The sequence below is a fragment of the Stegostoma tigrinum genome, chromosome 9 (assembly GCF_030684315.1).
Source record: "Stegostoma tigrinum isolate sSteTig4 chromosome 9, sSteTig4.hap1, whole genome shotgun sequence".
NCBI classification, from domain to species: domain Eukaryota; kingdom Metazoa; phylum Chordata; class Chondrichthyes; order Orectolobiformes; family Stegostomatidae; genus Stegostoma; species Stegostoma tigrinum.
Genome location: NC_081362.1, coordinates 31,609,882 through 31,636,814, shown reverse-complemented (window position 1 = coordinate 31,636,814; position 26,933 = coordinate 31,609,882). Strand labels below are relative to the sequence as shown.

General features: G+C 43.0%; 1 protein-coding gene across 2 annotated transcripts; it reads right to left on the bottom strand.

Moving 5' to 3' along the window:
• Positions 1–6,897: 6,897 nt before the first annotated feature.
• On the bottom strand, positions 6,898–26,933 carry gtf2h5 (general transcription factor IIH, polypeptide 5). 2 transcript variants are annotated; one of them, XM_048536344.2, is made up of 4 exons: positions 26,772–26,933; positions 26,550–26,609; positions 19,436–19,540; positions 6,898–7,226 (listed from the first exon to the last, which is right to left on the bottom strand). In XM_048536344.2, the coding sequence occupies exons 3-4, from the start codon at positions 19,468–19,470 to the stop codon at positions 7,046–7,048; spliced, it is 216 nt and encodes a 71-aa protein (XP_048392301.1). In that variant the 5' UTR covers positions 19,471–19,540; positions 26,550–26,609; positions 26,772–26,933; the 3' UTR covers positions 6,898–7,045. The 2 variants fall into 2 exon arrangements, with proteins under 2 accessions (XP_048392301.1, XP_048392300.1); XM_048536343.2 differs by lacking the exon at positions 26,550–26,609 and having other exon boundaries at positions 26,772–26,924.

The following is a 26,933-nucleotide window of genomic DNA, read 5'->3' as shown; positions in this document are numbered from 1 at the left end:
GGGAGTTTTCCATTCCATTAACAAAGGGAAGGGCTGCAATTCATAGGCCTGAGTGTTTTTTTATAAATTGGAAATTTGTACCAGATTTCAGCTGTGGTTGCTCCACTGACTTGAAGTGTATAAAATTTCAAAGATGGATGAACGTCAGAAGGCATTTCGTAGCCCAAAAGCTGCTTTGATCTCTGCCCAGTTTTAGCAACACCCAATTATGCAAAGGCATTCAAGGTGGCTATTGATGTGGCTGTCAGAACCATACGTTTCGAGACCTGTTGGATATTTATCCAGAAAGTGAAATATTTCCTTTTTGGAGGAATGTTTAACTATTTGAGAAAGAGACCTTGAGTTTAGTGTTTGTTTGGCAACATTTATGTTGCCAATAATGTGTGCAAGGTTTATTATATATTGATTATAACCCCCTTACTGATGATGGAAAAAAATTAAGGATAAAAATACCAGACTACTTCGATGGGAATCATTGTTCAATTTGAAAATTATACTTGGTTGGACAAAACGTAATGGTCAACATCTTGTCACAAGTTTGAAGGAAGATAGAGGTGTTTAGTGACTGAAGAAATGGAGTGTATTCTTGAATACATATAATGTGGAGAACATAGAACTACACTGCACAGTACAAGCCATTCAGCACAATTTAGTGGGGCAAACTTTTACCCTAAATCTAAAATATGTCTAACCTCCACCCCTACCTTGTACTATCATCCCAATGCCTATCTAATAGTTGCTTAAATGCCCCTAATGAGGCCAACCCACTACCTAGAGGGAGTGGTAGGGGTGTGGAATGCATTGCCAGAGAGGGTAAAGAAACTACCTGACATTTCCCCTGTATCTACCTCCATTCACTTTAAAACTATGCCCCCTTGTAATACCTACCTCCAAACTAAGGGAAAATCTCTGCTAATCCACTCTATCCATACCTCTGACCATTTGGTACACCTCTGTCAAGTCACTTCTCATCCTTCTCTCTTTCTAAAGAAAAAAGCTCTAGCTCTCTCAACGTTTCCTCATAAGACCGTCCCTCCATTCCAGGCAACATCCTGGTAAATCTCCTATGCACCTTTTCCAACGCTTCCACATTGTTCCTGTAATGAGGAAACCAGAACTGGACGCAACACTCCAGATGTGGCCGAGCCAGAGTTTTGTATAGTTGGAACATAATTTCACAGTTCTTGAAATCAAACCCCTATCTACGAAAGATAACACACAATACGCCTTTTAACAACTCTATCCAACTGGGTGGCAGCTTTCACGGAACTGTGGACATGAACCCCGAGATCCCTCTGCACCTCCACACTGCCAAGAATCTTTCTGTTAACCCTGTATTCTGCTTTCAAGTTTGTCCTTCCAAACTGAATCACCTCATTTTTTTTTTAAGGCTTAAGCTCCATCTGCCACTTCTCAGCCCAGCTCTGCATCCTATCAACGTCCCTATGTAACATAGTGTGGAGGGGTGTTCTATCCACAACTCAACGCATCTTCGTACAGTCCACACAATTACTAATCCACCCTTCCACTCCTACATCCAAATCATTTCTAAAAATCACAAGAGGACTCAACACAGATCCTTGTGGTACAACACTCTTAACCAAGCACCATGTTGAATATTTTCTGTCCACTACTACCCTTTGTCAACCAGGGGTCAGCCAATTCTGGATCCATTCTGCCACATTTCCCCCCCCCCCCCCCCCCCCCATCTCATGCCTCCTTACTTTCTGCATGAGCCTATCATGGGGGAACCTTATCAAATGCCTTGCTTAAATCCATGTATACCACATCCACTGCTCAACCTTCATTCATGTGTTTGGTCACCTCTTCAAAAGGATTCAATAAGGTTTGAGAGGCATGAATTACCCCTCTCAAATCCACGCTATCATGAATCAAACTGTGCCTGTCCAGGTGATCATAAATCGTATCTCTGGGCCCTTCCAATAATTTGCCCACTATTGAAGAAAGACTAACTGGCCTGTAATTTCCAGGGTTATCTCTGTTCCCTTTTTTTTGAAAAAGGAAATGATGCTCACCTCACTCCAATCACTATGCCTGTGGACAGTGAGGACGAAAAGATCACTGCCAAAGGCCCTGCGATCTCTTTCCTTGCTTCCCATAGAATCCTTGGATAAATCCCATCAGGCCCAGGGGACTTATCTTCAAGTCCTCAAAGTTCCTAGTACATCTTCCTCACTAACATGCACCTCCTCTAGCCTAGCAGCCTGTTTCACACTCTCCTGCCCTACAACGAGGTCCCTCACAGTTGTGAATACAAAAGAAAAGAATTCATTAAAGGACCTCTCCTACGTCTTTAGATTCTGTACACAAATTCCCTTTACAATCCTTGATCAGCTCTACCCTTTTGCTGGTTATTCTTTTGTTCCTCACATATGTGTAAGAAGCCTTGGGGTTTTCCTTGATCCTATCTGCCAAGGTTTTCTCATGCCCACTTACAGCTCTCCTGAGCCCTTTCTTCAGCTCCTTCCTAGCTAACTTGTATCCCTCTAGAACCTTTTCCAATCCTTGTTTGCTAAACCTTATATAAGCATCCTTCTTAGAAGTTAAGAGGCAACTTAGAGACATACAAGATGATCAGAGGACTGGATAGCGTGGACAGTGAGAGCCTTTTTCTTCGGATAATGACAACTAACACGAGGAGACACAACTTTAAATTGAGGGGTGATAGATATAGGACAGAAGTCAGAGGTAGGTTCTTTACTCATTAGTAAGGGCATTGAATGCGCTGCCTGCAACAGTAGTAGACTCGCCAACTTTAAGGGCATTTAAATGGTCATTGGATAAACATATGGATGATAATGGAATAGTGCAAGTTAGATGGTCTTAAGATTGTTGCACCAACCAGCGAAACCATTGAGGACCAAAGGGCCTGTACTGCACTGTTCTATGTCCTTCTTCTTAACCAGTCGTTCGACCTCTCGAGAACCAAGGCTCCCTCACTCGACAGCACCTTCCCTGCCTGCTGGGAACAAACATATTGATCACATGCAGTAAACAATCTCCTCCTTTCTCTATAAGGACTGAAAGAACTGCAGATGCTCTAAATCAGGAGCAAAAACAAAAAGTTGCTGGAAGCGCGCAGATCTGGCAGCATTTGTGAAGAAGAGTTAAGGTTTCAGGTCCGGTGACCCCTCCTCAGAACTGAGGGGGGCTGGGAAACCATCAGTTTATAAACTGTTTAGAATATAAACGGTTCATTGCTAAGCACCAAATCCACAGTGGCCTCTCCCAGTGTTGGTCTATCTACTTACTGTATCAGGAATCCTTCCTGAATGCACTGGACAAAATCCACTCCATCTAAACTATGACAACTAAAAAGTTTCTAAAACTTAATATTTGCAAAAGTTGAAATCACCCATGACGACAACCCCTGCGACTTCTGCACCTTCCCAGTATCTGCCTCCCAATCCAGTTCACTGCAACTAAAAAAACCCAAACAGTGACTGCTCCTTTCTTGTTCCTGACCTCAACCCAAACTGACTCCACAGACATATCATTAATCGAACTGCCTTTGAGAAGCTGCTACACTAGCCCTGACTAGCAATGCCACTCCCTCACCTCTTTTACCACCCTCCCTATTTCTTTTAAAGCATCTAAATCCCAGAATCTCCAAAAACCTATTCCTGTCCCTGAGTTACCCAAGTTTCTGTAATGGCCACAACATCATAGATCCAAGTACTGACCCATGCTCTAAGTTCATCCGCCTTATTTCTGATACTTCTAGCACTAAAGTATACACACTTCAAACCATCCCGGTGTCCACAATTTCACTCTATCAACCCATCATTTCCTTACTAATAACCTTATCCTCCGAATTACAAATCCGGTTCCCCACCCCAAACCAATCCAGTTTAAACCATCCCATACAACTTGAGCAGACCTCCCTCCCAGGATATTTGAGCCCTTCCAGTTCAGGTCCCACCTTCCCCAGAATGTGCTCCAATTATTATTACATAATGAAATCCCTCCCTCCTACACCAGCCCTGTAACCACGTTTAGCTGCACTCTGATATCTAGGGTATCGGAAAATCTAGATTAACACTTCAACTGCAGATACCTTATTGAAATGGTTCTGGCAAAGGTTTAGGATTAATAGTTTGATTTTCAAGCACAGACCTGCCATGCATTTCTAGCATTTTCTCACTTCAAATTTTGATATTGAATTCCACTTTTATTTGCACTGCATCCTTACTCAATTTTACATAGCCTTATTTTTACAAAACATCTCACATTCATGATGATGCCTCTCAGCAAATACAATTTTATTTTGCAGGTGAAATCTTTGAATACACCTTCGCACAGAGTCTTCTCAACTTGGTTTCATTGATGCATGCCTGTTAAAACATGTCTTAGAATGGCCATCCAAGTCTATCTTGCCCATCCATTGAACTCCTGTCCATACAGATCCATTCCTGGTAGGATCACAACCACTCAAAATGCATTAGTTGAAGCAAACGAACTGTAACTACTGCAGGTTCACACAGAAGCTTTTTAAAAGCATGAAGATTGTGGCCACATCACCTAAATGAATGGGGTCTTCAATTTGGAAAGTCTTGTCTCCACAAAGCCTATATGATGGTCACTTCCACTAATATCATTAGACAGATACACATGAGGAGAGGTAGACTCAAGTTTATTTTCCCATTGCCACCTGCAGCATGGTCCAAAAGCTGAGTTTCAGGTCTACCAGTTCCACCTAGTAGTATTGCCAAGCCATTAGGAGACAGACATTAAAGTCCCCACCAAGAATATATTGCTACCTTCTTACCTTCAACGCAGAGCAGTACTAATTTTTCAGCTGAGACAGCGAAATAGAAAGTAACCGACATTAACATTTTTAACCTGATGCCATGAGAGTTTCAAATCATTGTTAAATACTTAACAGCAACCCGCTTCTATTTACTACTATTCCACCTCTGCTGATTTAGTCTTGTCAGTGGTGGTGTCCAGAACACTGAGTGTAAGATACGATTTTGTGAACATTACTACATCAGACAGCTGCCTGTCTATACTGTGGGACAGCTCTCCTAAGTTTAACATTAGCTCCCATGGGTTAACAAGGAGAGATTTGGAGGATCAATTGTGCCCGCTGTGCTGTTGTCATTTCTGTTGTCTACATTGACACTGGGTAGTCCATCTGGTTTTATTTCTTCCTGATTTTCTTCTGAACCTCAAACCAACTTCTGAAAACAGTGTTAAAAAGGGAAAAGGAAACTACAAAACAACAGTAAAATGTAGAATGGAAAGACTAATAATCTATATTAAAACAATTCTGATGTTAATATTTAACACAAGTTCATAGCATGCATGTTGAATCTCCAAAACATTCTCTGCAAATCAGGGACTAACTTGCAGACCAAGTATCAAGTGTCTCAAGTCAAATAGAAACAAAAATTAGACTCATTAGAAAGCACCGAAAAATTCTGCAGTGCACAAATGGGAAGATGACAAAGCCCAACTCTACACTTTTGGGTAGTTTGTTCTAAAATAGATCTTGGCTTCACAATTGATATGTGATCAAAAGAAATCTCGTTCTACTCATTTTACAACGCCAAAAAGAAATTTACAAAACATATTAAATTTGATGGCAGAGTTCAGGCTTTCCTTTCCTTTCTATTCTACTTTACCCATAGACACCAAACATTGGAGCTATCAATCTATACTTGACTACATTATTTCCAGAAAAATACATGCTCCTAGTCACAAATTAGTCAGTTATCATAACATTTCATTCATGAGTCATACTCTTTAGACACCAAACTTCAGTTGCCTTCAAAAGGTGTTTTGTGTCCACGTTACCTCAAACTTCAGTTAATAACAAGATTAAAAAGACTGAATTCTTTTTTAAAAAAAGGTTTTCCAAAATGGTCAGACTCAGACAGATTGGTTGAAGTTTATCAGAAGTAGAAAGTTGATTTTACATGACAAGCATAGGTCTGAACATGTATTTTGGCACAAAAAGGAATCTTAGATATCTGGTCATTTTCATGCAACAATTTAAAGTAAAATACTTTTAAGTGAATGCTAAATTCAAACAACAGCAGCAACAGCTGTTTGGCAAGAGTCCAGATATGTTCTTTAATATAAACGAATTGCCTTGAGGATTTTCTCAGATTTTGCCATGAAAACTTTGCACAGCTTTAACAGCTATGGCTCTACGGAAGTTTCTTACTCTAATATACAGACTGAGAAAACACATTCTTGCAACTATAATCTGCCCTTAAGGACTGTTCATTATGTCATTTTACTAATAGCCACTTCTTTTAAAAATAGGACTGTAGAATGTACAACAAATTAAGATAGATAATCTAAAAGTGAATTAACAGTAAGATTGTGGAGAAAGTTGAGGCAATTGCTCATGAAGAGTGAGAGGTGTCTGTCTGGGTTCCAATCTATTTAAAATGACTTCGTGTTATGAAAATTGCTATTAATGCCAATATAAAGGATTTTAAAAATCCATTAAACATGGGCTAATGAAAAGCTGATTAATTTGCAATGACATTAAAATCAATGAGTATTTGAAAACGTCAAAAAGAGGTTGCCCTCAGCAAAGGTAAACAAGGAAAAGGAATGTGTGATTAGTGCTCATTCATTGAAAGCATGCAATGGTGGTGGGATACAGGGATGAAATGAATATTTTGGAGATTTATGTGATACATCTGGGAATCCAGCAACATTACAAGACTTAGCTTAATAAGCACATCAGAGAGTCTTTAGCAAGATCTTGCAAGACGTGTTGGTGTAGCAACATGGTGTCCCCAAATGGGCTTTCCACTGCATAGTTTGCATCTCTGGACTCACCTGGGATAAAATGCACATCAATTCCAGATCGACCTTTAGATCCAGTAAAACAATCCAATCAGCAGAAATGCATGGTTACAGAAATGCTTTTTAATACCAAAACAATGTTTATCCAGAAAATAAAACTCTTACATAACAGTTGTTCTGTTATACTCTTATCCACTTTTTTCTTGTAACAGCTGATCAATTAGTCCGATACATTAAAATAGGAATCTTGACCAATTTACTTCTGCATTAATGGAAATGAGTTTTGATCCATTAAGTCTCCAACTTTTTCTTGTAAGATATGGACTACCTCAGCCAGGACAAACAGATGAGTTTCATCCAGATCTTGAATTACAAATTTTTTCCCCAGAGCATTTGTATCATCCAAGTACAGCAAGAATTGTTTCATGGCCGGGTCACTACAAATATAAAGGTTGTCAGAAAGTGTATCAATATTAACATCAGAGTCAATTCACAGAATGCCTCAATTACCCTTATCTTTAATACATAAAGGATACAGCAACCTTTGAATAATTATCATAAAACTTCTCTGGAAAATATGCAAATTAAACACACAGACACAAACAAATATTGCATAGAGATGAGAGATAATGGGAACTGCAGATGCTGGAGATTCCAAGATAATAAAATGTGAGGCTGGATGAACACAGCAGGCCAAGCAGCATCTCAGGAGCACAAAAGCTGACGTTTCGGGCCTAGACCCTTCATCAGAGAGGGGGATGGGGGGAGGGAACTGGAATAAATAGGGAGAGAGGGGGAGGCGGACCGAAGATGGAGAGTAAAGAAGATAGGTGGAGAGGGTGTAGATGGGGAGGTAGGGAGGGGATAGGTCAGTCCAGGGAAGACGGACAGGTCAAGGAGGTAGGATGAGGTTAGTAGGTAGCTGGGGGTGCGGCTTGGGGTGGGAGTAAGGGATGGGTGAGAGGAAGAACCGGTTAGGGAGGCAGAGACAGGTTGGACTGGTTTTGGGATGCAGTGGGTGGGGGGGAAGAGCTGGGCTGGTTGTGTGGTGCAGTGGGGGGAGGGGATGAACTGGGCTGGTTTAGGGATGCAGTGGGGGAAGGGGAGATTTTGAAACTGGTGAAGTCCACATTGATACCATATGGCTGCAGGGTTCCCAGGCGGAATATGAGTTGCTGTTCCTGCAACCTTCGGGTGGCATCATTGTGGCAGTGCAGGAGGCCCATGATGGACATGTCATCAAGAGAATGGGAGGGGGAGTGGAAATGGTTTGCGACTGGGAGGTGCAGTTGTTTGTTGCGAACTGAGCGGAGGTGTTCTGCAAAGCGGTCCCCAAGCCTCCGCCTGGTTTCCCCAATGTAGAGGAAGCCACACCCGGTACAGTGGATGCAGTATACCACATTGGCAGATGTGCAGGTGAACCTCTGCTTAATGTGGAATGTCATCTTGGGGCCTGGGATGGGGGTGAGGGAGGAGGTGTGGGGACAAGTGTAGCATTTCCTGCGGTTGCAGGGGAAGGTGCCGGGTGTGGTGGGGTTGGAGGGCAGTGTGGAGCGAACAAGGGAGTCACGGAGAGAGTGGTCTCTCCGGAAAGCAGACAGGGGAGGGGATGGAAAAATGTCTTGGGTGGTGGGGTCGGATTGTAAATGGCGGAAGTGTCGGAGGATAATGCGTTGTATCCGGAGGTTGGTAGGGTGGTGTGTGAGAACGAGGGGGATCCTCTTGGGGCGGTTATGGCGGGGGCGGGGTGTGAGGGATGTGTCGCGGGAGATGCGGGAGACGCGGTCAAGGGCGTTCTCAATCACCGTGGGGGGAAAGTTGCGGTCCTTAAAGAACTTGGACATCTGGGATGTGCGGGAGTGGAATGTCTTATCGTGGGAGCAGATGCGGCGGAGGCGGAGGAATTGGGAATAGGGGATGGAATTTTTGCAGGAGGGTGGGTGGGAGGAGGTGTATTCTAGGTAGCTGTGGGAGTCGGTGGGCTTGAAATGGACATCAGTTACAAGCTGGTTGCCTGAGATGGAGACTGAGAGGTCCAGGAAGGTGAGGGATGTGCTGGAGATGGCCCAGGTGAACTGAAGGTTGGGGTGGAAGGTGTTGGTGAAGTGGATGAACTGTTCGAGCTCCTCTGGGGAGCAAGAGGCGGCGCCGATACAGTCATCAATGTACCGGAGGAAGAGGTGGGGTTTGGGGCCTGTGTAGGTGCGGAAGATGGACTGTTCCACGTAACCTACAAAGAGGCAGGCATAGCTGGGGCCCATGCGGGTGCCCATGGCCACCCCCTTGGTCTGTAGGAAGTGGGAGGAGTCAAAAGAGAAGTTGTTGAGTGTGAGGACGAGTTCCGCTAGGCGGATGAGAGTGTCGGTGGAGGGGGCCTGGTCGGGCCTGCGGGACAGGAAGAAGCGGAGGGCCTTGAGGCCGTCTCCATGCGGAATGCAGGTGTCTGGTTTTCTGTCAAAGCAGAGAACAGCAAAAATAATTAGGTTATGAGCCATGATTGTGTCTCTGAAACTCATTACCTAAGTTTAAAGATTAATAATGGGTTTTAGCTTATAATCTTTATTTATCCTGTTTTTGAAATAGTATGTGATAAGTGCTGTGGAAATTAATTTGCTTAATTTGCGGTAAGTCTCACGTCTGTCGTCTGCAAGGTGTTAGAAAGGATTCTGAGGGATAAGATTTATGACCATCTGGAAGAGCATGGCTTGATCAAATACAGTCAACACGGCTTTGTGAGGGGTAGGTCATGCCTTACAAACCTTATCGAGTTTTTTGAGGATGTGACTAGAAAAGTTGATGAGGGTCGAGCTGTGGATGTGGTGTATATGGACTTCAGTAAGGCATTTGATAAGGTTCCCCATGGAAGGCTCATTCAGAAGGTCAGGAGGAATGGGATACAGGGGAACTTAGCTGCTTGGATACAGAATTGGCTGGCCAACAGAAGACAGCGAGTGGTAGTAGAAGGAAAATATTCTGCCTGGAAGTCAGTGGTGAGTGGAGTTCCACAGGGCTCTGTCCTTGGGCCTCTACTGTTTGTAATTTTTATTAATGACTTGGACGAGGGAATTGAAGGATGGGTCAGCAAGTTTGCAGACGACACAAAGGTCGGAGGTGTCGTTGACAGTGTCGAGGGCTGTTGTAGGCTGCAGCGGGACATTGACAGGATGCAGAGATGGGCTGAGAGGTGGCAGATGGAGTTCAACCTGGATAAATGCGAGGTGATGCATTTTGGAAGGTCGAATTTGAAAGCTGAGTACAGGATTAAGGATAGGATTCTTGGCAGCGTGGAGGAACAGAGGGATCTTGGTGTGCAGATACATAGATCCCTTAAAATGGCCACCCAAGTGGACAGGGTTGTTAAGAAAGCATATGGTGTTTTGGCTTTCATTAACAGGGGGATTGAGTTTAAGAGTCGTGAGATCTTGTTGCAGCTCTATAAAACTTTGGTTAGACCGCACTTGGAATACTGCATCCAGTTCTGGGCGCCCTATTATAGGAAAGATGTGGATGCTTTGGAGAGGGTTCAGAGGAGGTTTACCAGGATGCTGCCTGGACTGGAGGGCTTATCTTATGAAGAGAGGTTGACTGAGCTCGGTCTCTTTTCATTGGAGAAAAGGAGGAGGAGGAGGAGAGGGGACCTAATTGAGGTATACAAGATAATGAGAGGCATAGATAGAGTTGATAGCCAGAGACTATTTCCCAGGGCAGAAATGGCTAGCACGAGGGGTCATAGTTTTAAGCTGGTTGGTGGAAAGTATCGAGGGGATGTCAGAGGCAGGTTCTTTACGCAGAGAGTTGTGAGAGCATGGAATGCGTTGCCAGCAGCAGTTGTGGAAGCAAGGTCATTGGGGTCATTTAAGAGACTGCTGGACATGTATATGGTCACAGAAATTTGAGGGTGCATACATGAGGATCAATGGTCGGCACAACATTGTGGGCTGAAGGGCCTGTTCTGTGCTGTACTGTTCTATGTTCTATGTTCTTAATGTGAGGAACCAACAGATATGAAAACAAAGTGCTAAAGAAACTCAGCAGGTCTGAGAGCAACTAAGGAAAGCAAGAGAATTCATGTTTCACATGTATATGACCTCTTCACAAAGTTTGATTTCTCTACACCTCTATTTCCCACCAGAATGGTGAGGGGTCCCTGCTACTTCTTTGAAAAGGAGACCCAAACAGACCCCATTCCTCTCCTTCACTTAAATGAGCATGTTCTCTCCATCAATTTCTTCATTAACTTGTCTCACTTCCTCCAAATAAATATTGTGACTATGAGTATTTGTTTGGACTGCAATTATTCGTGGAGTTTTGCGGTTTTGTGGAACATTCTTCGTTCCAATTCTACTCAGACCCCACATCCTCAAGATACAGGATTAAGATTTGTTGACTTCAAACGGTACCCCCTTCAACCCTTCTCCAGAAATTGTGAAGGGTTTCAATTTTGCTTCCAATTCCTAATTTTCTTGTATCCTCACCTGGTCCATCTCAGATTCTTCCCTTCAAAAGAACTGTACAGCACAAGAACCCCTTCGGCCTACCAAGACTGCGCCAACATATCATGTCTTTCCAAACATGGATGTTAGTAAGGAAAATGGACTAGGGATTTTGTGGAACTTGTAGATGGATAAAAGGGCCCCAGGCCTGATGGGATTTGTCCAAGGATTCTATGGGAAGTAAGTGAAGAGATCACAGGGCCTTTGGGCAATGATCTTTTCATCCTCACTGTCCACAGGTATAGTGCTGGAAGACTGGAGAGTGGCAAATGTCATTCCCTTGTTCAAAAAAGGGAATAGGGATAACCCTGGAAATCGCAGGCCAGTTAGTCTTTCTTCAGTGGTGGGCAAATTATTGGAAAGGGCTAAGAGTTTGATTCATGATGGTCAACATGGATTTGAGAGGGGTAAGTCATGCCTCACAAATCTTACTGAACTCTTTGAAGAGGTGATCAAACACATATGAAGGTAGAGCAGTAGATGCGGTATACATGGATTTAAGCAAGGCATTTGATAAGGTTCCCCATGATAGGCGCATGCAGTAAGTAAGGAGGGAGAAATGTGGCAGATTGTCTTGCAGGGGTCAGCCGGTTCTGAATCCAAAAGGGTGGTAGCACTTGGAAAATATTCAACTGGTGCTCAGTTTACAAGTGATGTACCACAAGAATCTGTTCTGGGTCCTCCTCTATTTGTGATGTTTTTAAGTTATTTGGATGTAGGAATGGAAGAGTGGATTAGTAAGTTCGCGGACGATACAAAAGGTGGGTCGAGTTGTGGATAGTGCAGAAGGCTGTTCAAGGTTACAAAGGCACACTGATAGGATGCAGAGCTGGGCTGAGAAGTGGCAGATGGAGTTTAACTCTTAAAAATATGAGGTGATTCATTTAGAAAGGACAAACCTGAAAGCAGAATACAGGATTAACAAAGATTCTTGGCAGTGTGGAGGAGCAGAGGAATCTCGGGGTTCATGTCCACAGTTCCGTGAAAGCTACCACCTAGATGGATAGAGTTATTAACAAGGCGTATGGTGTGTTAGCTTTCGTTAATAGAGGGATTGAATTCAAGAGCTGTGAAGTTATGCTCCAACTAAACCAAAGCCTGGTTCAGCCACATCTGGAGTATTATGTCCAGTTCTGGTCACCTCATTACAGGAAAGAATGTGGAAGCGTTGGAAAAGGTGCAGAGGAGATTTACCGGAATGTTGCCTGGAATGGAGGGAAGGTCTTATGTGGAAAAGTTGAGAGCGCTAGGGTTTTTCTCTGTAGAACAATGAAGGACGAGAGGTGTTTTGATAGAGGTGTACAAAGTGGTCCGAGGTATAGATAGAGTGGACAGCCAGAGGCTTCTTCCTAGGGAGAAGTTAGCCATTATGAGGGTGCATAGTTTTACAGTGAGTGGAGGTAGATATAAGGGGTCGTCAGAGGTAGGTTCTTTACTCCAAGTGGTAGGGGCATGGAATGCATTGCCAGAGAGGGGAGTGGAGTCGGCCTCATTAGGGGCATTTAAGCGGCTATAAGATAGGCATATGGATGGTAGTAAAAGCCAGCGGTGGAGGTTAGATAGACCTAAAGTTTTGTACAAAAGTTCAGCCCAACCTTGTCTATTCATATATCTGCCTCAACCATCTCCTCTGGCAGCACATTCCAGGCACTTACCACCCTGTGTAAAAAGAAAATCTGCCTCTCAACTCCTTTGAACTATTCCCCTTTTATATAAACCTACATGTCCTAGTAATTGACATTTCTACCCTGGGAAAAGACTCCTATTCATTCAATCCATGCCTCTCAATTTTGTAAAGCTCTATCAGGTTACCCCTCATCCTCCAATGTTCAAGTATCCACAAACCAAACTGGTCCAATCTCCCAATAGCTAGTGCCTTCCAAAACCAGGCAACATCCTGGTAAACCTTTTCTGTATCCTCTTCAACACGTCCACATCCTTCTGGTAGTGTGGCGACCAGAATTGTACACAATATTCAAGCTCCATACAGCTGCAACATGACCTGCCAATTTTTGTACTCTCTGTCCTGACTGATGATACAAAGCATGTCATACACCTTATCCACTCTTGTTGCCACTGTCAGGGAACTGTGTACCTGTACACCCAGATCCCTCTTTATATTGATGCTACAAAGGGTTCTGCCATTTACTGTGTATTTCCATCCTGCATTAGATCCCCTGAAATGCATTACCCCGCATTTGTCTGGAATAAGTACCATCTGCCCAAGTCTCGAGCAAATCTCCTTCCTGCTAATTTCTGTGGCAATCCTCATTATTTGCAGCTCCGCCAAATCTTTGGGTTGTCCACAAACTTACTAATTAGGCCAGCTATATTCTCCTCAAAGTCTTTTATATGAACTACAAATAACAGGGGTCCTATTGGTCACAGATCTCCAAACTGTGGAAGCTTCCAAACAAAGTCAACTCAACACTAAGGTCCTTGCTTGCCGAAATAGGATCGGTGCGCCCGCGCGCCAGGCCGAGCTGTAGTGGGTGACTTTAACTTTCCCAATATTGACTGGACACCCTTACAGCAAGGCACACAGATGGGGCAGAATTCATTAGGTGTACCCAAGAGGGTTTCTTGAGGACCCTACTGGACCTTGTACTAGCTAACGAGCCTGGCCACTGCCTGACCTTTCAGAGGCAGAGCATTTTGGAAACAGTGATCATGGCATGGTAGTTCAGTGGTTAGCACTGCTGCCTCTCAGCACCATGTTCCAGTAAGGAGGCAAACAGGATGGCAAGGTAAGGGTCTCTTGGATAACAAGGGAGGGGTGTGAATTTAGTCCAAAAGGAAAGAGAGCATTGTAAGGTTTAGGAAGCAAAAAAAAAAAATAAATACATCAGGCAGGGCCCATGAGGAACATAAGGAAAGCAGGAAAATACTCATGCAGGAAGGAGCCTTGAAATAACCCTGGTAAGTAGGATTAAAGAGAATCTCAAGGCATTCTATACACACATTAAAAACAAAAAACATCTAGAGAGAGAAGGTAGGACTACTGAAGGATAAAGGAGGGAAGTTATGCTTGGAAGCAGATGATGTGGGCAAGATCCTAAATGAGTACTTTACTTATTGGGCCTCCAGAGTGATTGCACCCATCTTACTTTTGAGCTGTACCATGTTGCATCAGTGGACGTGCCCTCCAGAATGTTCTGAGCGCAAATGTAACATTCTTCCTGATTAGTAATGCAACTCCTCCACCTCCTACCTTCTTCTCAACCAAAAAAGTGTTATGGACGATAGTGAAATTTGTGTGGAGCAAGCTAATATGCTCGGGCATTTTGAGATCAAAAGTAGTGGTGTTGGATCTCTTGAAAAGCACTCACATGGATAAGTCCCCAGGGCCCAACGGTACCTACACCAGCTTATTGAGAGAGGCAAGAGAGGAGATTACTGGCATCTTGACCAAGATCTTTGTATCCTCACTAGCCATTGGAGAGGTCCCAGAGGACTGGCAAGTAACTCTTGTTGTTCCTCTGTTCAAGAACGGAAATAAGGATAATCCAGGAAACTATAGACTGGTGAGTCCCATGGTGGTGGCTGGGAAGCTATCGGAGAGAATTCTTACGGATAGGATTTGCACACATTTGGAAAAGCATGGTATAACTAGGGTCAGTCAACATGGCTTTGTGCAGGGCTTGTTATGTCTTATTAAATTGTTTGACTTTTTCAAGAAGGTGATGAAGATGATACATGAGGGTAAAGCAGTGGATGTTGTTTACATGGATTTAATAAAGCTTTCAAGAAGGTCCCTCATGGTAGGCTCATCCAGAAGATTAAGATGCATGGGATCCACGGTGACTTGGCTGTGTGGATTCAGAATTGGCTTGCCCACAGAAGACAGAGGGTAGTGGCACATGTATGTTTTTTCAGGCTGGAGGTCGATGACTAGTGTCGTTCCGCCGGGATCTGTACTCTGACTTCTGCTGTTTGTGACATATACAAATGGCTGAGATAAAAATTCTTTTTCCTGTGTCTTAGATGTGCTACTCCTTATTCTGAGATCACGCACTCTGGTTCAGTCTCCCAAAAAGGGGAACAACCTTTCTGCATCTACCCTGCCAAGCCCTCTCAGAATCATGTATGTTTCACGAAGGTTGTTTTTCATTGCTCTATATCCCAAGGATACAGACCCAATCTGCTCAACTTTCCTGACAAGACAGTCCCTTCATATCAGCCTTGTGCATCTTCTCCAGAGAGCCTCCAATGCCAGTATATCTATCCTTCAAAGACAGGTCTTTGTCTAATTGCAATTATGTCAGTCAAAAATAATGACTCATTCTGATCTAATTTTCCAGTGTTTCATTCATTTGTGTCGCTTGCCACTGCCAGTACACATCTAAATACTTATTAAATGTTATGTGGTTTTCTGCACAAAGTACAAGCTTTACAAGCAGTAAGTTCCATATTCCACCAATTGCTGAGTCATTAAGGTTTTCCTCACATCCCCTTTAAACATCTGCCCTTATCTTAAAGTGACCCCTTGGTCACTGATCTGTCCGAAAAGTCTCTTCCTGCCAACCCTCTCTGTGCCCCTCAATTTGATACATCTCAATCGTGTCCCCTCTCAGTCTCCTCTGTTCCAAGCAAAACGTTATCAGTCTGTTGAAGAGATAATGGGAACTGCAGATGCTGGAGAATCCAAGATAATAGAATGTGAAGCTGGATGAACACAGCAGGCCAAGCAGCATCTCAGGAGCACAAAAGCTGACGTTTCGGGCCTAGACCCTTCATCAGAGAGGGGGATGGGGTGAGGGTTCTGGAATAAATAGGGAGAGAGGGGGAGGCGGACCGAAGATGGAGAGAAAAGAAGATAGGTGGAGAGAGTATAGGTGGGGAGGTAGGGAGGGGATAGGTCAGTCCAGGGAAGACGGACAGGTCAAGGAGGTGGGATGAGGTTAGTAGGTAGATAGGGGTGCGGCTTGGGGTGGGAGGAAGGGATGGGTGAGAGGAAGAACAGGTTAGGGAGGCAGAGACAGGTTGGACTGGTTTTGAGATGCAGTGGGTGGAGGGAAAGAGCTGGGCTGGTTGTGTGGTGCAGTGGGGGGAGGGGACAAGCTGGGCTGGTTTAGGGATGCGGTGGGGGAAGGGGAGATTTTGAAACTGGTGAAGTCCACATTGATACCACTAGGGGGCAGGGTTCCCAGGTGGAATATGAGTTGCTGTTCCTGCACCCTTCAGGTGGCATCATTGTGGCACTGCAGGAGGCCCATGATGGACATGTCATCTAAAGAATGGGAGGGGGAGTGGAAATGGTTTGCGACTGGGAGGTGCAGTTGTTTGTTGCGAACTGAGCGGAGGTGTTCTGCAAAGCGGTCCCCAAGCCTCCGCTTGGTTTCCCCAATGTAGAGGAAGCCACACCGGGTACAGTGGATGCAGTATACCACATTGGCAGATGTGCAGGTGAACCTCTGCTTAATGTGGAATGTCATCTTGGGGCCTGGGATGGGGGTGAGGGAGGAGGTGTTGGGGCAGGTGTAGCATTTCCTGCGGTTGCAGGGGAAGGTGCCGGGTGTGGTGGGGTTGGAGGGCAGCGTGGAGCGAACAAGGGAGTCACGGAGAGAGTGGTCTCTCCGGAAAGCAGACAAGGGTGGGGATGGAAAAATGTCTTGGGTGGTGGGGTCGGATTGTAGATGGCGCAAGTGTCAGAGGATGATGCGTTGTATCCGGAGGTTGGTGGGGTGGTATTGGAGAACGAGGGGGATCCTCTTTTGGCGGTTGTGGCGGGGGCGGGGTGTGAGGGATGCGTTGCGGGAAATACGGGAGACGCGGTCAAGGACGTTCTTGATCACTGTGGGAGGAAAGTTGCGGTCCTTGAAGAACTTGGACATCTGGGATGTGCGGGAGTGGAATGTCTTGTCGTGGGAGCAGATGCGGCGGAGGCGGAGGAATTGGGAATAGGGGATGGAATTTTTGCAGGAGGGTGGGTGGGAGGAGGTGTATTGTAGGTAGCTGTGGGAGTCGGTGGGCTTGAAATGGACATCAGTTACAAGCTGGTTGCCTGAGATCCCCAACCTTCAGTTCACCTGGGAAGTTCATCCACTTCACCAACACCTTCCACCCCAACCTTCAGTTCACCTGGGCCATCTCCAGCACATCCCTCACCTTCCTGGACCTCTCAGTCTCCATCTCAGGCATCTATATCCCACTGTCATCCAAGACTATATCCCACTGTCGGCCAAGAATATCTCCCTCACTATTTTCCACCCCACCAATATTTGCATCATCTGCGAACTTAGTAAGTCAACTGACATGCATTCAAGTCTAAACCATTTGTATAAACACTGATCTCTTTGGGACCCCCACTAAACACAGACTTCTATTTGGAAAAACACCTTTCAACCATCAGCTTTTGCTTCCAAACACACAGCCAGTATTTGATCCAATCTGCCAAATTTCTTTGCATTTCCTTTGTTATCAGTGTCTCATACTGAATTTTATCAAAAGCGTCGCTGACGTCCAAGCAGACTACACCAAACAAATTTTTTGCACTTTTTCCGTAGTTACATGCCTCGTATTTATTTCCTTTCCTCCTTTTGCCCCTTGATTGCTTAGTACTTTTGGAATGCGATTACTGTCTTCAATTGTGAAGATTGAGAAGTTTTTTTTTCAACCCCACTGCCATTTCCTGGTTCCCTATTGTTATTTACTCAGGACCCTTCAAGAATGAGGCTATGTTAATCTTAGTTTCTGTCTTCTCCAGCAAGTTGCTTTTGTTTCAGCTATCCTTAACTTCCCTGGATTACCACTTCCTAGAGGCCCTTTTTCACAGAGATAAATCTTAGATGTGAGCCATAAACCATTTTCTTAAAAAAGTCTGTTGTCATTATTCCTCAAGTCTTTACTGCTAAACTCCTTTTCCAGTCCACCTCAGATAGTACTATCCTTGTTCCTTTTATTTAAGTTCAGCACAAGTTCTGCCCTCTCAAAATTGTACATTATACATTTCTGATCACTACACTTTCATATGAATAGGACCATCCTTGAGACTCTACAGGGCAAATTTACTGGAACATATCCAGGGAAGAGGGGTTTAAGTTTCCAGGTTAGATGAGAGAAGTGGATCAGATGGGATTGAAAAGTGACTTAACAACAGTATATAAGATTATGCCAATTCAGACGAAGAAAAGCTGTCTCATTAGCCGATGGTACAAAAACCAGGGAACAGAGCCAAGAATCTGGGCAAGACATACAAAGAGTGATAGGAAGGAAAATTCCTGGTTTAAAACGCAGTGGGTGATAATGACCTAGAGGTCAACATATACAAGGTTTGACAGAGGAAGAAACTAGATTTCAAATGGAAGCTGAATGCACACACCTGAAAAGCTCAGAAGGCTCAGGATACAGGGGACAAACAGGTCTGGACTGCTCTACAGAGATGCATCACAGCATCAATGGGAGAAACAGTCTCCATCTATGCTTCATCTCAGTGACTGAGACATGCAAACCAAAGCACGTACTACTGAATTTCATAAAATATTAGATGCCTTTTCCAATTTATGTAAACTTACTGTTTACAAAGCAGGAACCAAACTCCTTGCCATTTGGAATTGCACATCATCAGCCTCAAATACCATCATTTAATTGGTTGTGCTGTGGTTGGTCATATCCACAACTACAATGGTCTCCTTTTATAACAAAATTAAGACGACACTGCAGATTCCAGTATATCACCATCTTTAAATTCTGACAGAAGCAAGATTTTATTTGGAATGGCTCCTCTCCCTTGCAAACATTTAACTAAGTTGCAGTCCCAGTTGGAATATTATTCAAATAACTAGAGAAGACCATATTTGCTGAAGTGTGATAGATCAGAACAATGGTGTCAATTCTAAGAAACGCTATTCACATGTTTAGCCAGAGATCATTTGAATAACATCTGATATTGAGTTAATATGGAAAATTCAGAGCAGGGGGAAGTGGGCATGAGAGCACGCACTGGCGCGGAGAGAGAGAGTGCGAGAGAGACAGCATTGCCACACACCTGCCTATTTATAGTTTGTTTCACAAAGAAAAATGGCAATCATTGCTTTGCATTAGTCAGGTGCAGCATTACCAGATCATTATTAATCCACATTGTCAAAAATAACAATAGTCAGTAGCATACATGATAATGTGGTTCCTTTAGTAAATGCAGAAAGACTGCTTACCATTCAATAAGAACTCCTTTTAAGACATTAACCATCTTTCAGGAGTCACTGATGATCACCAAATTGCATATGAACTAAACTGAAGGATTAACTTTCTGTGCAGAACTAAAGAAGATCAGAGACAGAATTTAAACGTTATAAACGCATTTAATTCCCAATAGCAAACATAAAACAGTTAGTAATTCCTTATCAAAATGTGTACATATATTACTGAATAGAAGACTTCAAGCTCACTACTTTCTCTCCATTCAGACCCAATGCGATGATATAGTCATGCATCAATTCTCCACATTAATATAGATTTGGCTTGATTGGGAGATTTATTATATATGCTATAAACAAGACAATTATTAAATATACATTATGGATAATACTGTCAATTCATCACCACAAATTGACTTCACCAGCACAGTTTGGACATGCAATACTCCAATTATTGTGTGAAATACTCAAAGCATAGCTATGCTGCTTGGTTGAGTTTTTATTGTTCAAGTGCAAATGGTGAGCATTATAAAAGATTCACTTATGTTTTTCTCACATGCATATTTGTTTCAGCAATAACTGTGTTCATTTTATTTGCCCTGGACAGACATTTGCCAATGGCAAATACAACTGATTGGGTGCAAAGAGTGAGTGCAGAGGAGTCGGCTGGCGCAGCAGAAGGCAACCAATGCAAAGCAGCACGATAGGGCAGCATATAAAAACAGTGGGAGGTTAGCAAACTGGTGGCCACTGGCAGGAGCTTCACCGTTTCATTGATAGTTTACGGGAAGAACTCTTCATCCTTGACTCACAAAGGGGTGTTAAAAGCATTTCGGTGTTGTCACTGGACCAGTGAGTCTGAGCCCCAGGCGCAAGTTCTGAGGGAAAAGGTTCAAGTCCCAATTTGGCAGATGGTGATATTTCATAGATCGCAGATTCGCTACAGTGTGGAAACATGCCATTCGGCCCAACAAGTCCACACTGCCCCTCTGAACAGCATCCCATCCTGACTCATTCCCCTACCACTAAGCCACATAACCTAAATATCCCTGAACCCTGTGGGCAATTTAGTGAGGCCAGTCCACCTAGCGTGCACATCTTTGGACTGTGGGAGGAAACCAGAGCAGCTGGAGGAAAGCCATGCAGACATGGAGAGAATGTGCATACTTCACACAGACAGTCGCCAGAGGGTGGAATTGAACCCAGGTCCCTGGCGCTGTGAGGCAGCATTGCTAACCACTGAGCCATCTGTGAAAGACCTTAAGGTTTGTTGCAAGTAAACTTATTTCTTATTGTCTGTCTCAGTTCTCTTTTGTGGGAAGGGGGTACACTGTTACTATTTGTACCAGATGCTATGTGAACAAACTTGAATTGCTTTCTGGTAACCATAGGTTTTAGTTTCCCTAAATAAGAAACTGGATTTATTATAATTAGAAGTAGCCTGATATGGAAGCAGAGTCAATTTTCACCTGTGTACTATTTGCTTCATAGCTCGTGTACATGAGGATGTCTGTATCCTGGTGTATGCCCAATTGATGAAGTAGGGTACTGTAGATTAATGTGAATGGGGTAGATGGTCACACAAGTCAGCAATGAGCTCAGTTTAGTGCTTGTCAATTGGCAGTTCATACGTACGGATGACACTTTTATACTTTGAAATGTGCTGAATGGCATCATTGTCCCTCTTAGGTTATAGGCCTTTGTTTTTATAGACAAAATTTTATTTGCTTTTAACTCTGATATTTCTAATGTACTGTTCTTTAGCACTTAAAGTGAACTTTCTGTTTTATTTAGTTGTTATTTGCCAGCTATCCAGATTATGACCCCTCTAACAGGAATTAAAAGCTAGTTGAATGATTGCCATATAACTATTAAACAAACGTAGAAACTGACAGACACACAGAAAATAGAAGTAGGATTAGACCACTTGGCCCATGGAAGTTGTTCTGCCATTAAAGATGTTTACGGTTGACCCTCTACCTCAACACCATACTCCCACTTGCTACCTCAAACCCTCAGCACATCTAGTATCTAGAATTCTACTTACTTCTTTTCAAAATATTAAGTGGTTGGGTCAGGCTACTAAAATTGTAGTTGGACAATTCCAGAGTCACCACAAGTGATAAAATTTCTCCATCTCAGTCCTAAAACTGCAAGCTAAGACCATACCATTTATTCTAAATACCCCCAACCAGGGGAACATCACCACTATATCCAGTCTGTCTTCACTTGTCAGGATTTCATACATTTCAAAGAGATCCCTTCTCATTTTACCCCATATCCAATGAACATAATATACCTAGCTGACCCAACTTAATCTCATGTGACAAGCCTGTCAGACCAGGAATCAACCTGGTGAACCTTCAGTGAACTCCAAAATTATAAGTACATCTTTTCTTCAGTAGGAAGACCAAAGCTGCATTCAAAGTACTAAGTGTGGTCTCACCAAGGCCTTGCACACAGCCACAGTAAAGACAATGCTGCTCCTGAACTCAAGTCCTCTTGCAATGAAGGCAAACATACTATTTGCCTTCCTAACTACTTGCTGCATCATTATACTTGCTTCCAGTGACCAGTGTACAAGGACATTCAGGTCCTTTGGTGTATCAACATTTCCCAATTTAAATAATACCCTGCCTTTCTATTTTTCTGATTGAAGTGGGATAACTTCACACTTATCTATGTCATACTGTATCTGTCATGTATTTATCCAGTCAATTTGTCTAAATCGCCCCAAAGTCAACTTACATCCTCCTCAAAATTCACAATCCCACCCAGTTTTATGTCCTCTGCACAACCTGGGAACTAAATCTACATTTCCTCATCCAAATAGTTGACATACACACATATTCTGAACAGCCTGGGTCCAAACACATTCCTGTGATACCCAGTCACTACTTCCTACTTTGGAAAAAACAAACCTACTGTTCCAAACTGTTTCCTGTCGGCTAACCAATTCTCAATGCAGGTAATTTACTGGCATGTAATGTCATATTCTTTAATCTTGCACACTAACCTCCTGTGGACTTTATGAAAAGCTTTCTGAAAATCTAAATACACTACATCCACTGATTCTTCCTTCTCGATTCCATTTGTTACATCTTCAAAAAGCTTCCTTTCATTTGACTTTTGTTGCATCCCATTGATATTTCTAAGTATCCTGCCATTGGATCCCTTATCAAAGTCTCAAGCATTTTAACAATGACTAGTTATGAAGCTAACCAGTCTGTAAGTCAGTTTTCACTTCCATCTTTTTTTAAAATAGTGAGTTACATTTATCACCCTACAATCTGAACTATTTGAGAATCTACAGAATTTTGCAAGATGGCCATCAACACATCCACTATTTCCATAGTTACCTCCTTTATTTGCCACAGATGTTGATTATCAGGTCCTGAGGGTTTAATCAGCTTTCAGTCCCATTAATTTCTCCACTATATTTTTCTTGACTAACATCAAGTACTTTGATTGCTCTTTCTCTGAAGTATTTCAGATTACACAAGTGATTTTTTTAAAATTTGCATGGAAGAACAAATCATACAAACAATTTGAAAAAATAATGGAAACAAATAATGCTTTGAAATGTGACTCAAAATGAATTGTGATACGGACGTAAGCATGGTAGATTTGAAGTCTTATTGCCTCACTTGGTCATTGCTGCAAACTCATATCAGATACCCTGTTGTCGGTTTCGCTTGGGAGTCGTGCGCTTGTCTGACAGTTAGCGATTGTGAATGCAGAATTTTAATGCACAACTTAGGAGGACACTTTGACTTCAGATGGAGCACTGAAGTCACAGTTACTATTGCACACTAGGATGCCTTTGTCCCACTGAGTTCATGCTGGTACCTGTGTAGAGCAATCCAGCAAGTTCCATTCTCCCACCCTATTCCCAGGTTATAACAAGTTATCTAGTTATTTCAAGTGTCCATTCAATTTTCTAGTGAAATTATGGATCAACTCTGTGCACAAATGGTACATGGAAGCAATTTCCCAGTAATTACCACCTCCTTTCCCTGCTTAAATACAGTTGTATCTTATATGCCTCTGTATTTGCTGCCCATATAATTACCGCCTGTTAATGATGGCATCTTCATCTGCCTTACTTAACCCAGTCGTTCTTATATATCTTTATCAAACCTCTTTTGTTTCAAAAAGTGAATAATCTCAGTTTCTTTAAACTAACCTCAGAATGTTATCTCCTCCTGCGCTGGAATCAAAGTGTGCCCATTATCTCTGATAGCACAGGAGGAGACCATTTGCCCAAGTCTAATACTACAGATTTGTCTTTTTAACATTTTGAACCTATTTGCTGATTGTCTGTTTCCTCCGGGTTTCCACTTTCAACTTTTCACTTTGTTTCCCTTTCTTCTCAACTCTAGTCCTGTGTGGGAGGGTTTTATACAAGGGTAGCATGAATGGGAACAAGTGCATGCCCCTGCAAGGATATTTGTTCCAGCCCTGTTGAGGTGTAATCTGTCCAGTTTGTGCGGCTTCCATCAGCCCCAGAATCATACCTAATGCCTCAGAAATCTAAAATCTTCCCTCCTGCACCATCTCTCCTATTTCTAAACATACTGCCATGCAGCCCTGGGAGTAGTCCCCAAATTACTACCCTTGAGGCCCTGTTTTTGAATTTAACTCCTAGCTCCTTACATTCTGCTTATCATACACCCTTTTAACTTGTGTTCGTAGACATGGACATGAACCATACTCTCTGGTTGTTCATTTTACCCCTTCGGAATATCCTAGAACCACTCAGTGACATCCTTTACCACACACCGGCTACAGAAACATCTGCTTCCCTCATGACAGAATTTTGTATCACTATTCTCTCTTCTCTCCTCTTCTTTACTCCCCCAACAGCTCTGCATAGCGCAGCCACTTGTGTGCTACAGACTTTGCAGACTGAATGAACATGAGCACATACAGCACCTTTTTCAACGCAATTAAACAGGCAACAGCTATTCTCTCCTTCATTTCCCAGTCGAATCAGAGTCAGCCTGCCTGGTTTAAATAAATTACACAAAACCGGAGTTACCTGTCAATCACCACCTAACTGGTGTATTCCCCATGGCAACACCTGTACCAATCAGCACACTTCTCATACAATAAAGTAGTTGCTCCCTTACAAATTAATATTTCTTGCAAGCTATCTTAATGTGTGCAAGACAAAGTTTTTCAGAAAAGCTCAAGTCCTGTACTACTGAACTTTAAATTAAAACACCTCTACTACAATTCTCAATGTTATCAGGGACAATTCCACTGCTGTCAGTACGTGAATCTCATATCTGAATTTAGGCACCTTGAACTGTTTTCTTTTCTTGTCCAGATTCAATTTCATCTGGTGAACTCTCCAGCACTGAGAAGAATGTGGTGTGCAACGGCCTCTGTCATTTCAACACATCAACAGACCAGCAGATAACGCCAATCACTTCCACTCTAGAAAAGTCAACAGCTGTCTCATTGTGTGGCGATGATCTTCTGAAGAAGCTGAAATTCCAAATTGCAGGTACTTCTCAAACATCACAAGAGTTTCTGAATTCATCCAACTTCACTTGCTAGTATCCACCACAAGGAGAATAGTAAAGATCTTTGCCTTCACAAATTATGACGAAATATCTTCAATGGTTAGCAGGCAGTAGTAAGATCTCTTCAAGGTTTTATTGAAGTCCTTCCAGGTTATTTCACTGCTATCACTTTGCAAGTCAATCTGTCTGAGTTGCCTCGTCCTTGATTCATTACTCCTTTTTCAACTTCTCTTGATTTTCAGGTGGACTTGAGAGCAGCCAGATCTCTCCAGATGCTGAGCTGGTCTCGCCTGTTCATCTATTTCAAATTATTTACCAGGGTGACAAAGACCTGTCGAAACATTTTCCTTTAGGATCTGGTCAGTGAAACCAAGGTTACCAAACCATGCTTAAAAACTTTTTCAGCTGGTATGAGTGGATATTGTTTGGATATTGAGTGGAGTACCGTCCCATCAAATAGTCTCAACTTGGCCTTCGATGGCTTCATTTTGCCTTCTTGATACAACGGTAATGTTCTTGCCTTTGAGCCAGGCAGCCTAGATTTAAGGCCCACCTATTCCAGAGGTGTCTAATATCTATTAACAGGTTGATTAGAAAACATATACATAACACCAGTGTCTTTCTGGCACTTAACTTGATGCTCTACTTCTGCAGTCATCATTCCAATAGTCGCACTTAAATTTACTATCAAGTGAACTGAGGGACAAAAGGACTTTGGTGTTCAAGTCCGTAAAGGTGTCAGCACAGCTGGACACGGTGATGAAGAAAGCATTCATGATGTTTGCCTTCATTAGCTGGGGCATAGAATATAGTAGCAAGGAAGTCTTGCTACAACTTTGTTATGCCGCAAACAGAATACCATGTTGTTTGCTACACAATGGGGCAGATGTGATTGCAGTAGAGTGGGTACAGAGGAGATTCATCAGGATGTTGCCTCGGATGAAAAGTCTCAGTTGTAAGGGAAGACTGGGTTTCGTTTTCTTGGAGCAGAGAAGATATCTGATTGAGGTATACAAAATTATAAGAAGCACAGGCAGACAAGATATATAGAATCTTAAGAATCTTTTCCCTGCAGCATACATGTCTAAGACCAGAACGCTTAAAATTAAAGGTGAGGAACAAGTTGTTTAGAAGAGATCGGAAGAAAAACATTTTCACCCAGAGGGTTGTAGAAATAAGGAACGCGGTGTCTGAGGGGGCAGCAGAAGCAGATACTCTTGCAACACCTAAGAAGCATGTGGCACTTAAAATGCCAGGGCACAGTAGTGCACTAAATACAGGTAAACAGGATTACTGTGGTTTGGTAAAAACCGAAAGAACTGCAGATGCTGTAAATCAGTGACAAAAACAGAAGTTGCTGGAAAATCTCAACAGGCCTGGCAGCATCTGTGAAGGAAAAAAAATCAGGGTTAACGTTCCGGGTCCAGTGACTCTTCCTCTGAGGAAGGAACTTCGAGCAATCTCTTATCTCTAGCAACTTCTGTTAGTACAGTTTGATGTTTGTTAGTCAGCACAAACATGGTGGACCGAAAGGCCTGTTTCTGTGCTGCGTGACTAATTCTTGTCATCCAAGTAAGATGAAGTGGAAAAGTGCTAATTACCGTAGATCAGGCCAGATCCGTGATGGGCGCCTTCACGCCCCCCGAGAAAAAAACTCAAACCTACCATACAATATAAAAGAAACATCAGTTGGAGGCGGGACATTTCTCGAGACAGCACACCATTATTAACATGGTCAAGTAAGGATTAGCATTACGAAAACACATATGCATAAGTTTTACAATTTAAAAGGTGGGGGGGGAGAAAAGATTCAATACTCAAACCTGATCTCTACGGAACAACCATTTCTTCTCTCGCAGCGCTAAGCGATCTGGGATAACACACGCAATTCAAACATGACCAATCAGTTAACGGCACCTCGAACAAAATGACACCACATTGGGTCAGAGTTGCACCGAAATGATTAGAGGGGTTATATAGCGTTT

Coding starts and splice junctions, on each gene's coding strand:
- gtf2h5 (XM_048536344.2), bottom strand. CDS start 19,470: ATGGTTAATGTCTTAAAAGGAGTTCTTATTGAATG. Junction 7,227..19,435: donor AAAGGAGTTCTTATTGAATG/GTAAGCAGTCTT, acceptor TTATATTTGTAG/TGACCCGGCCATGAAACAAT.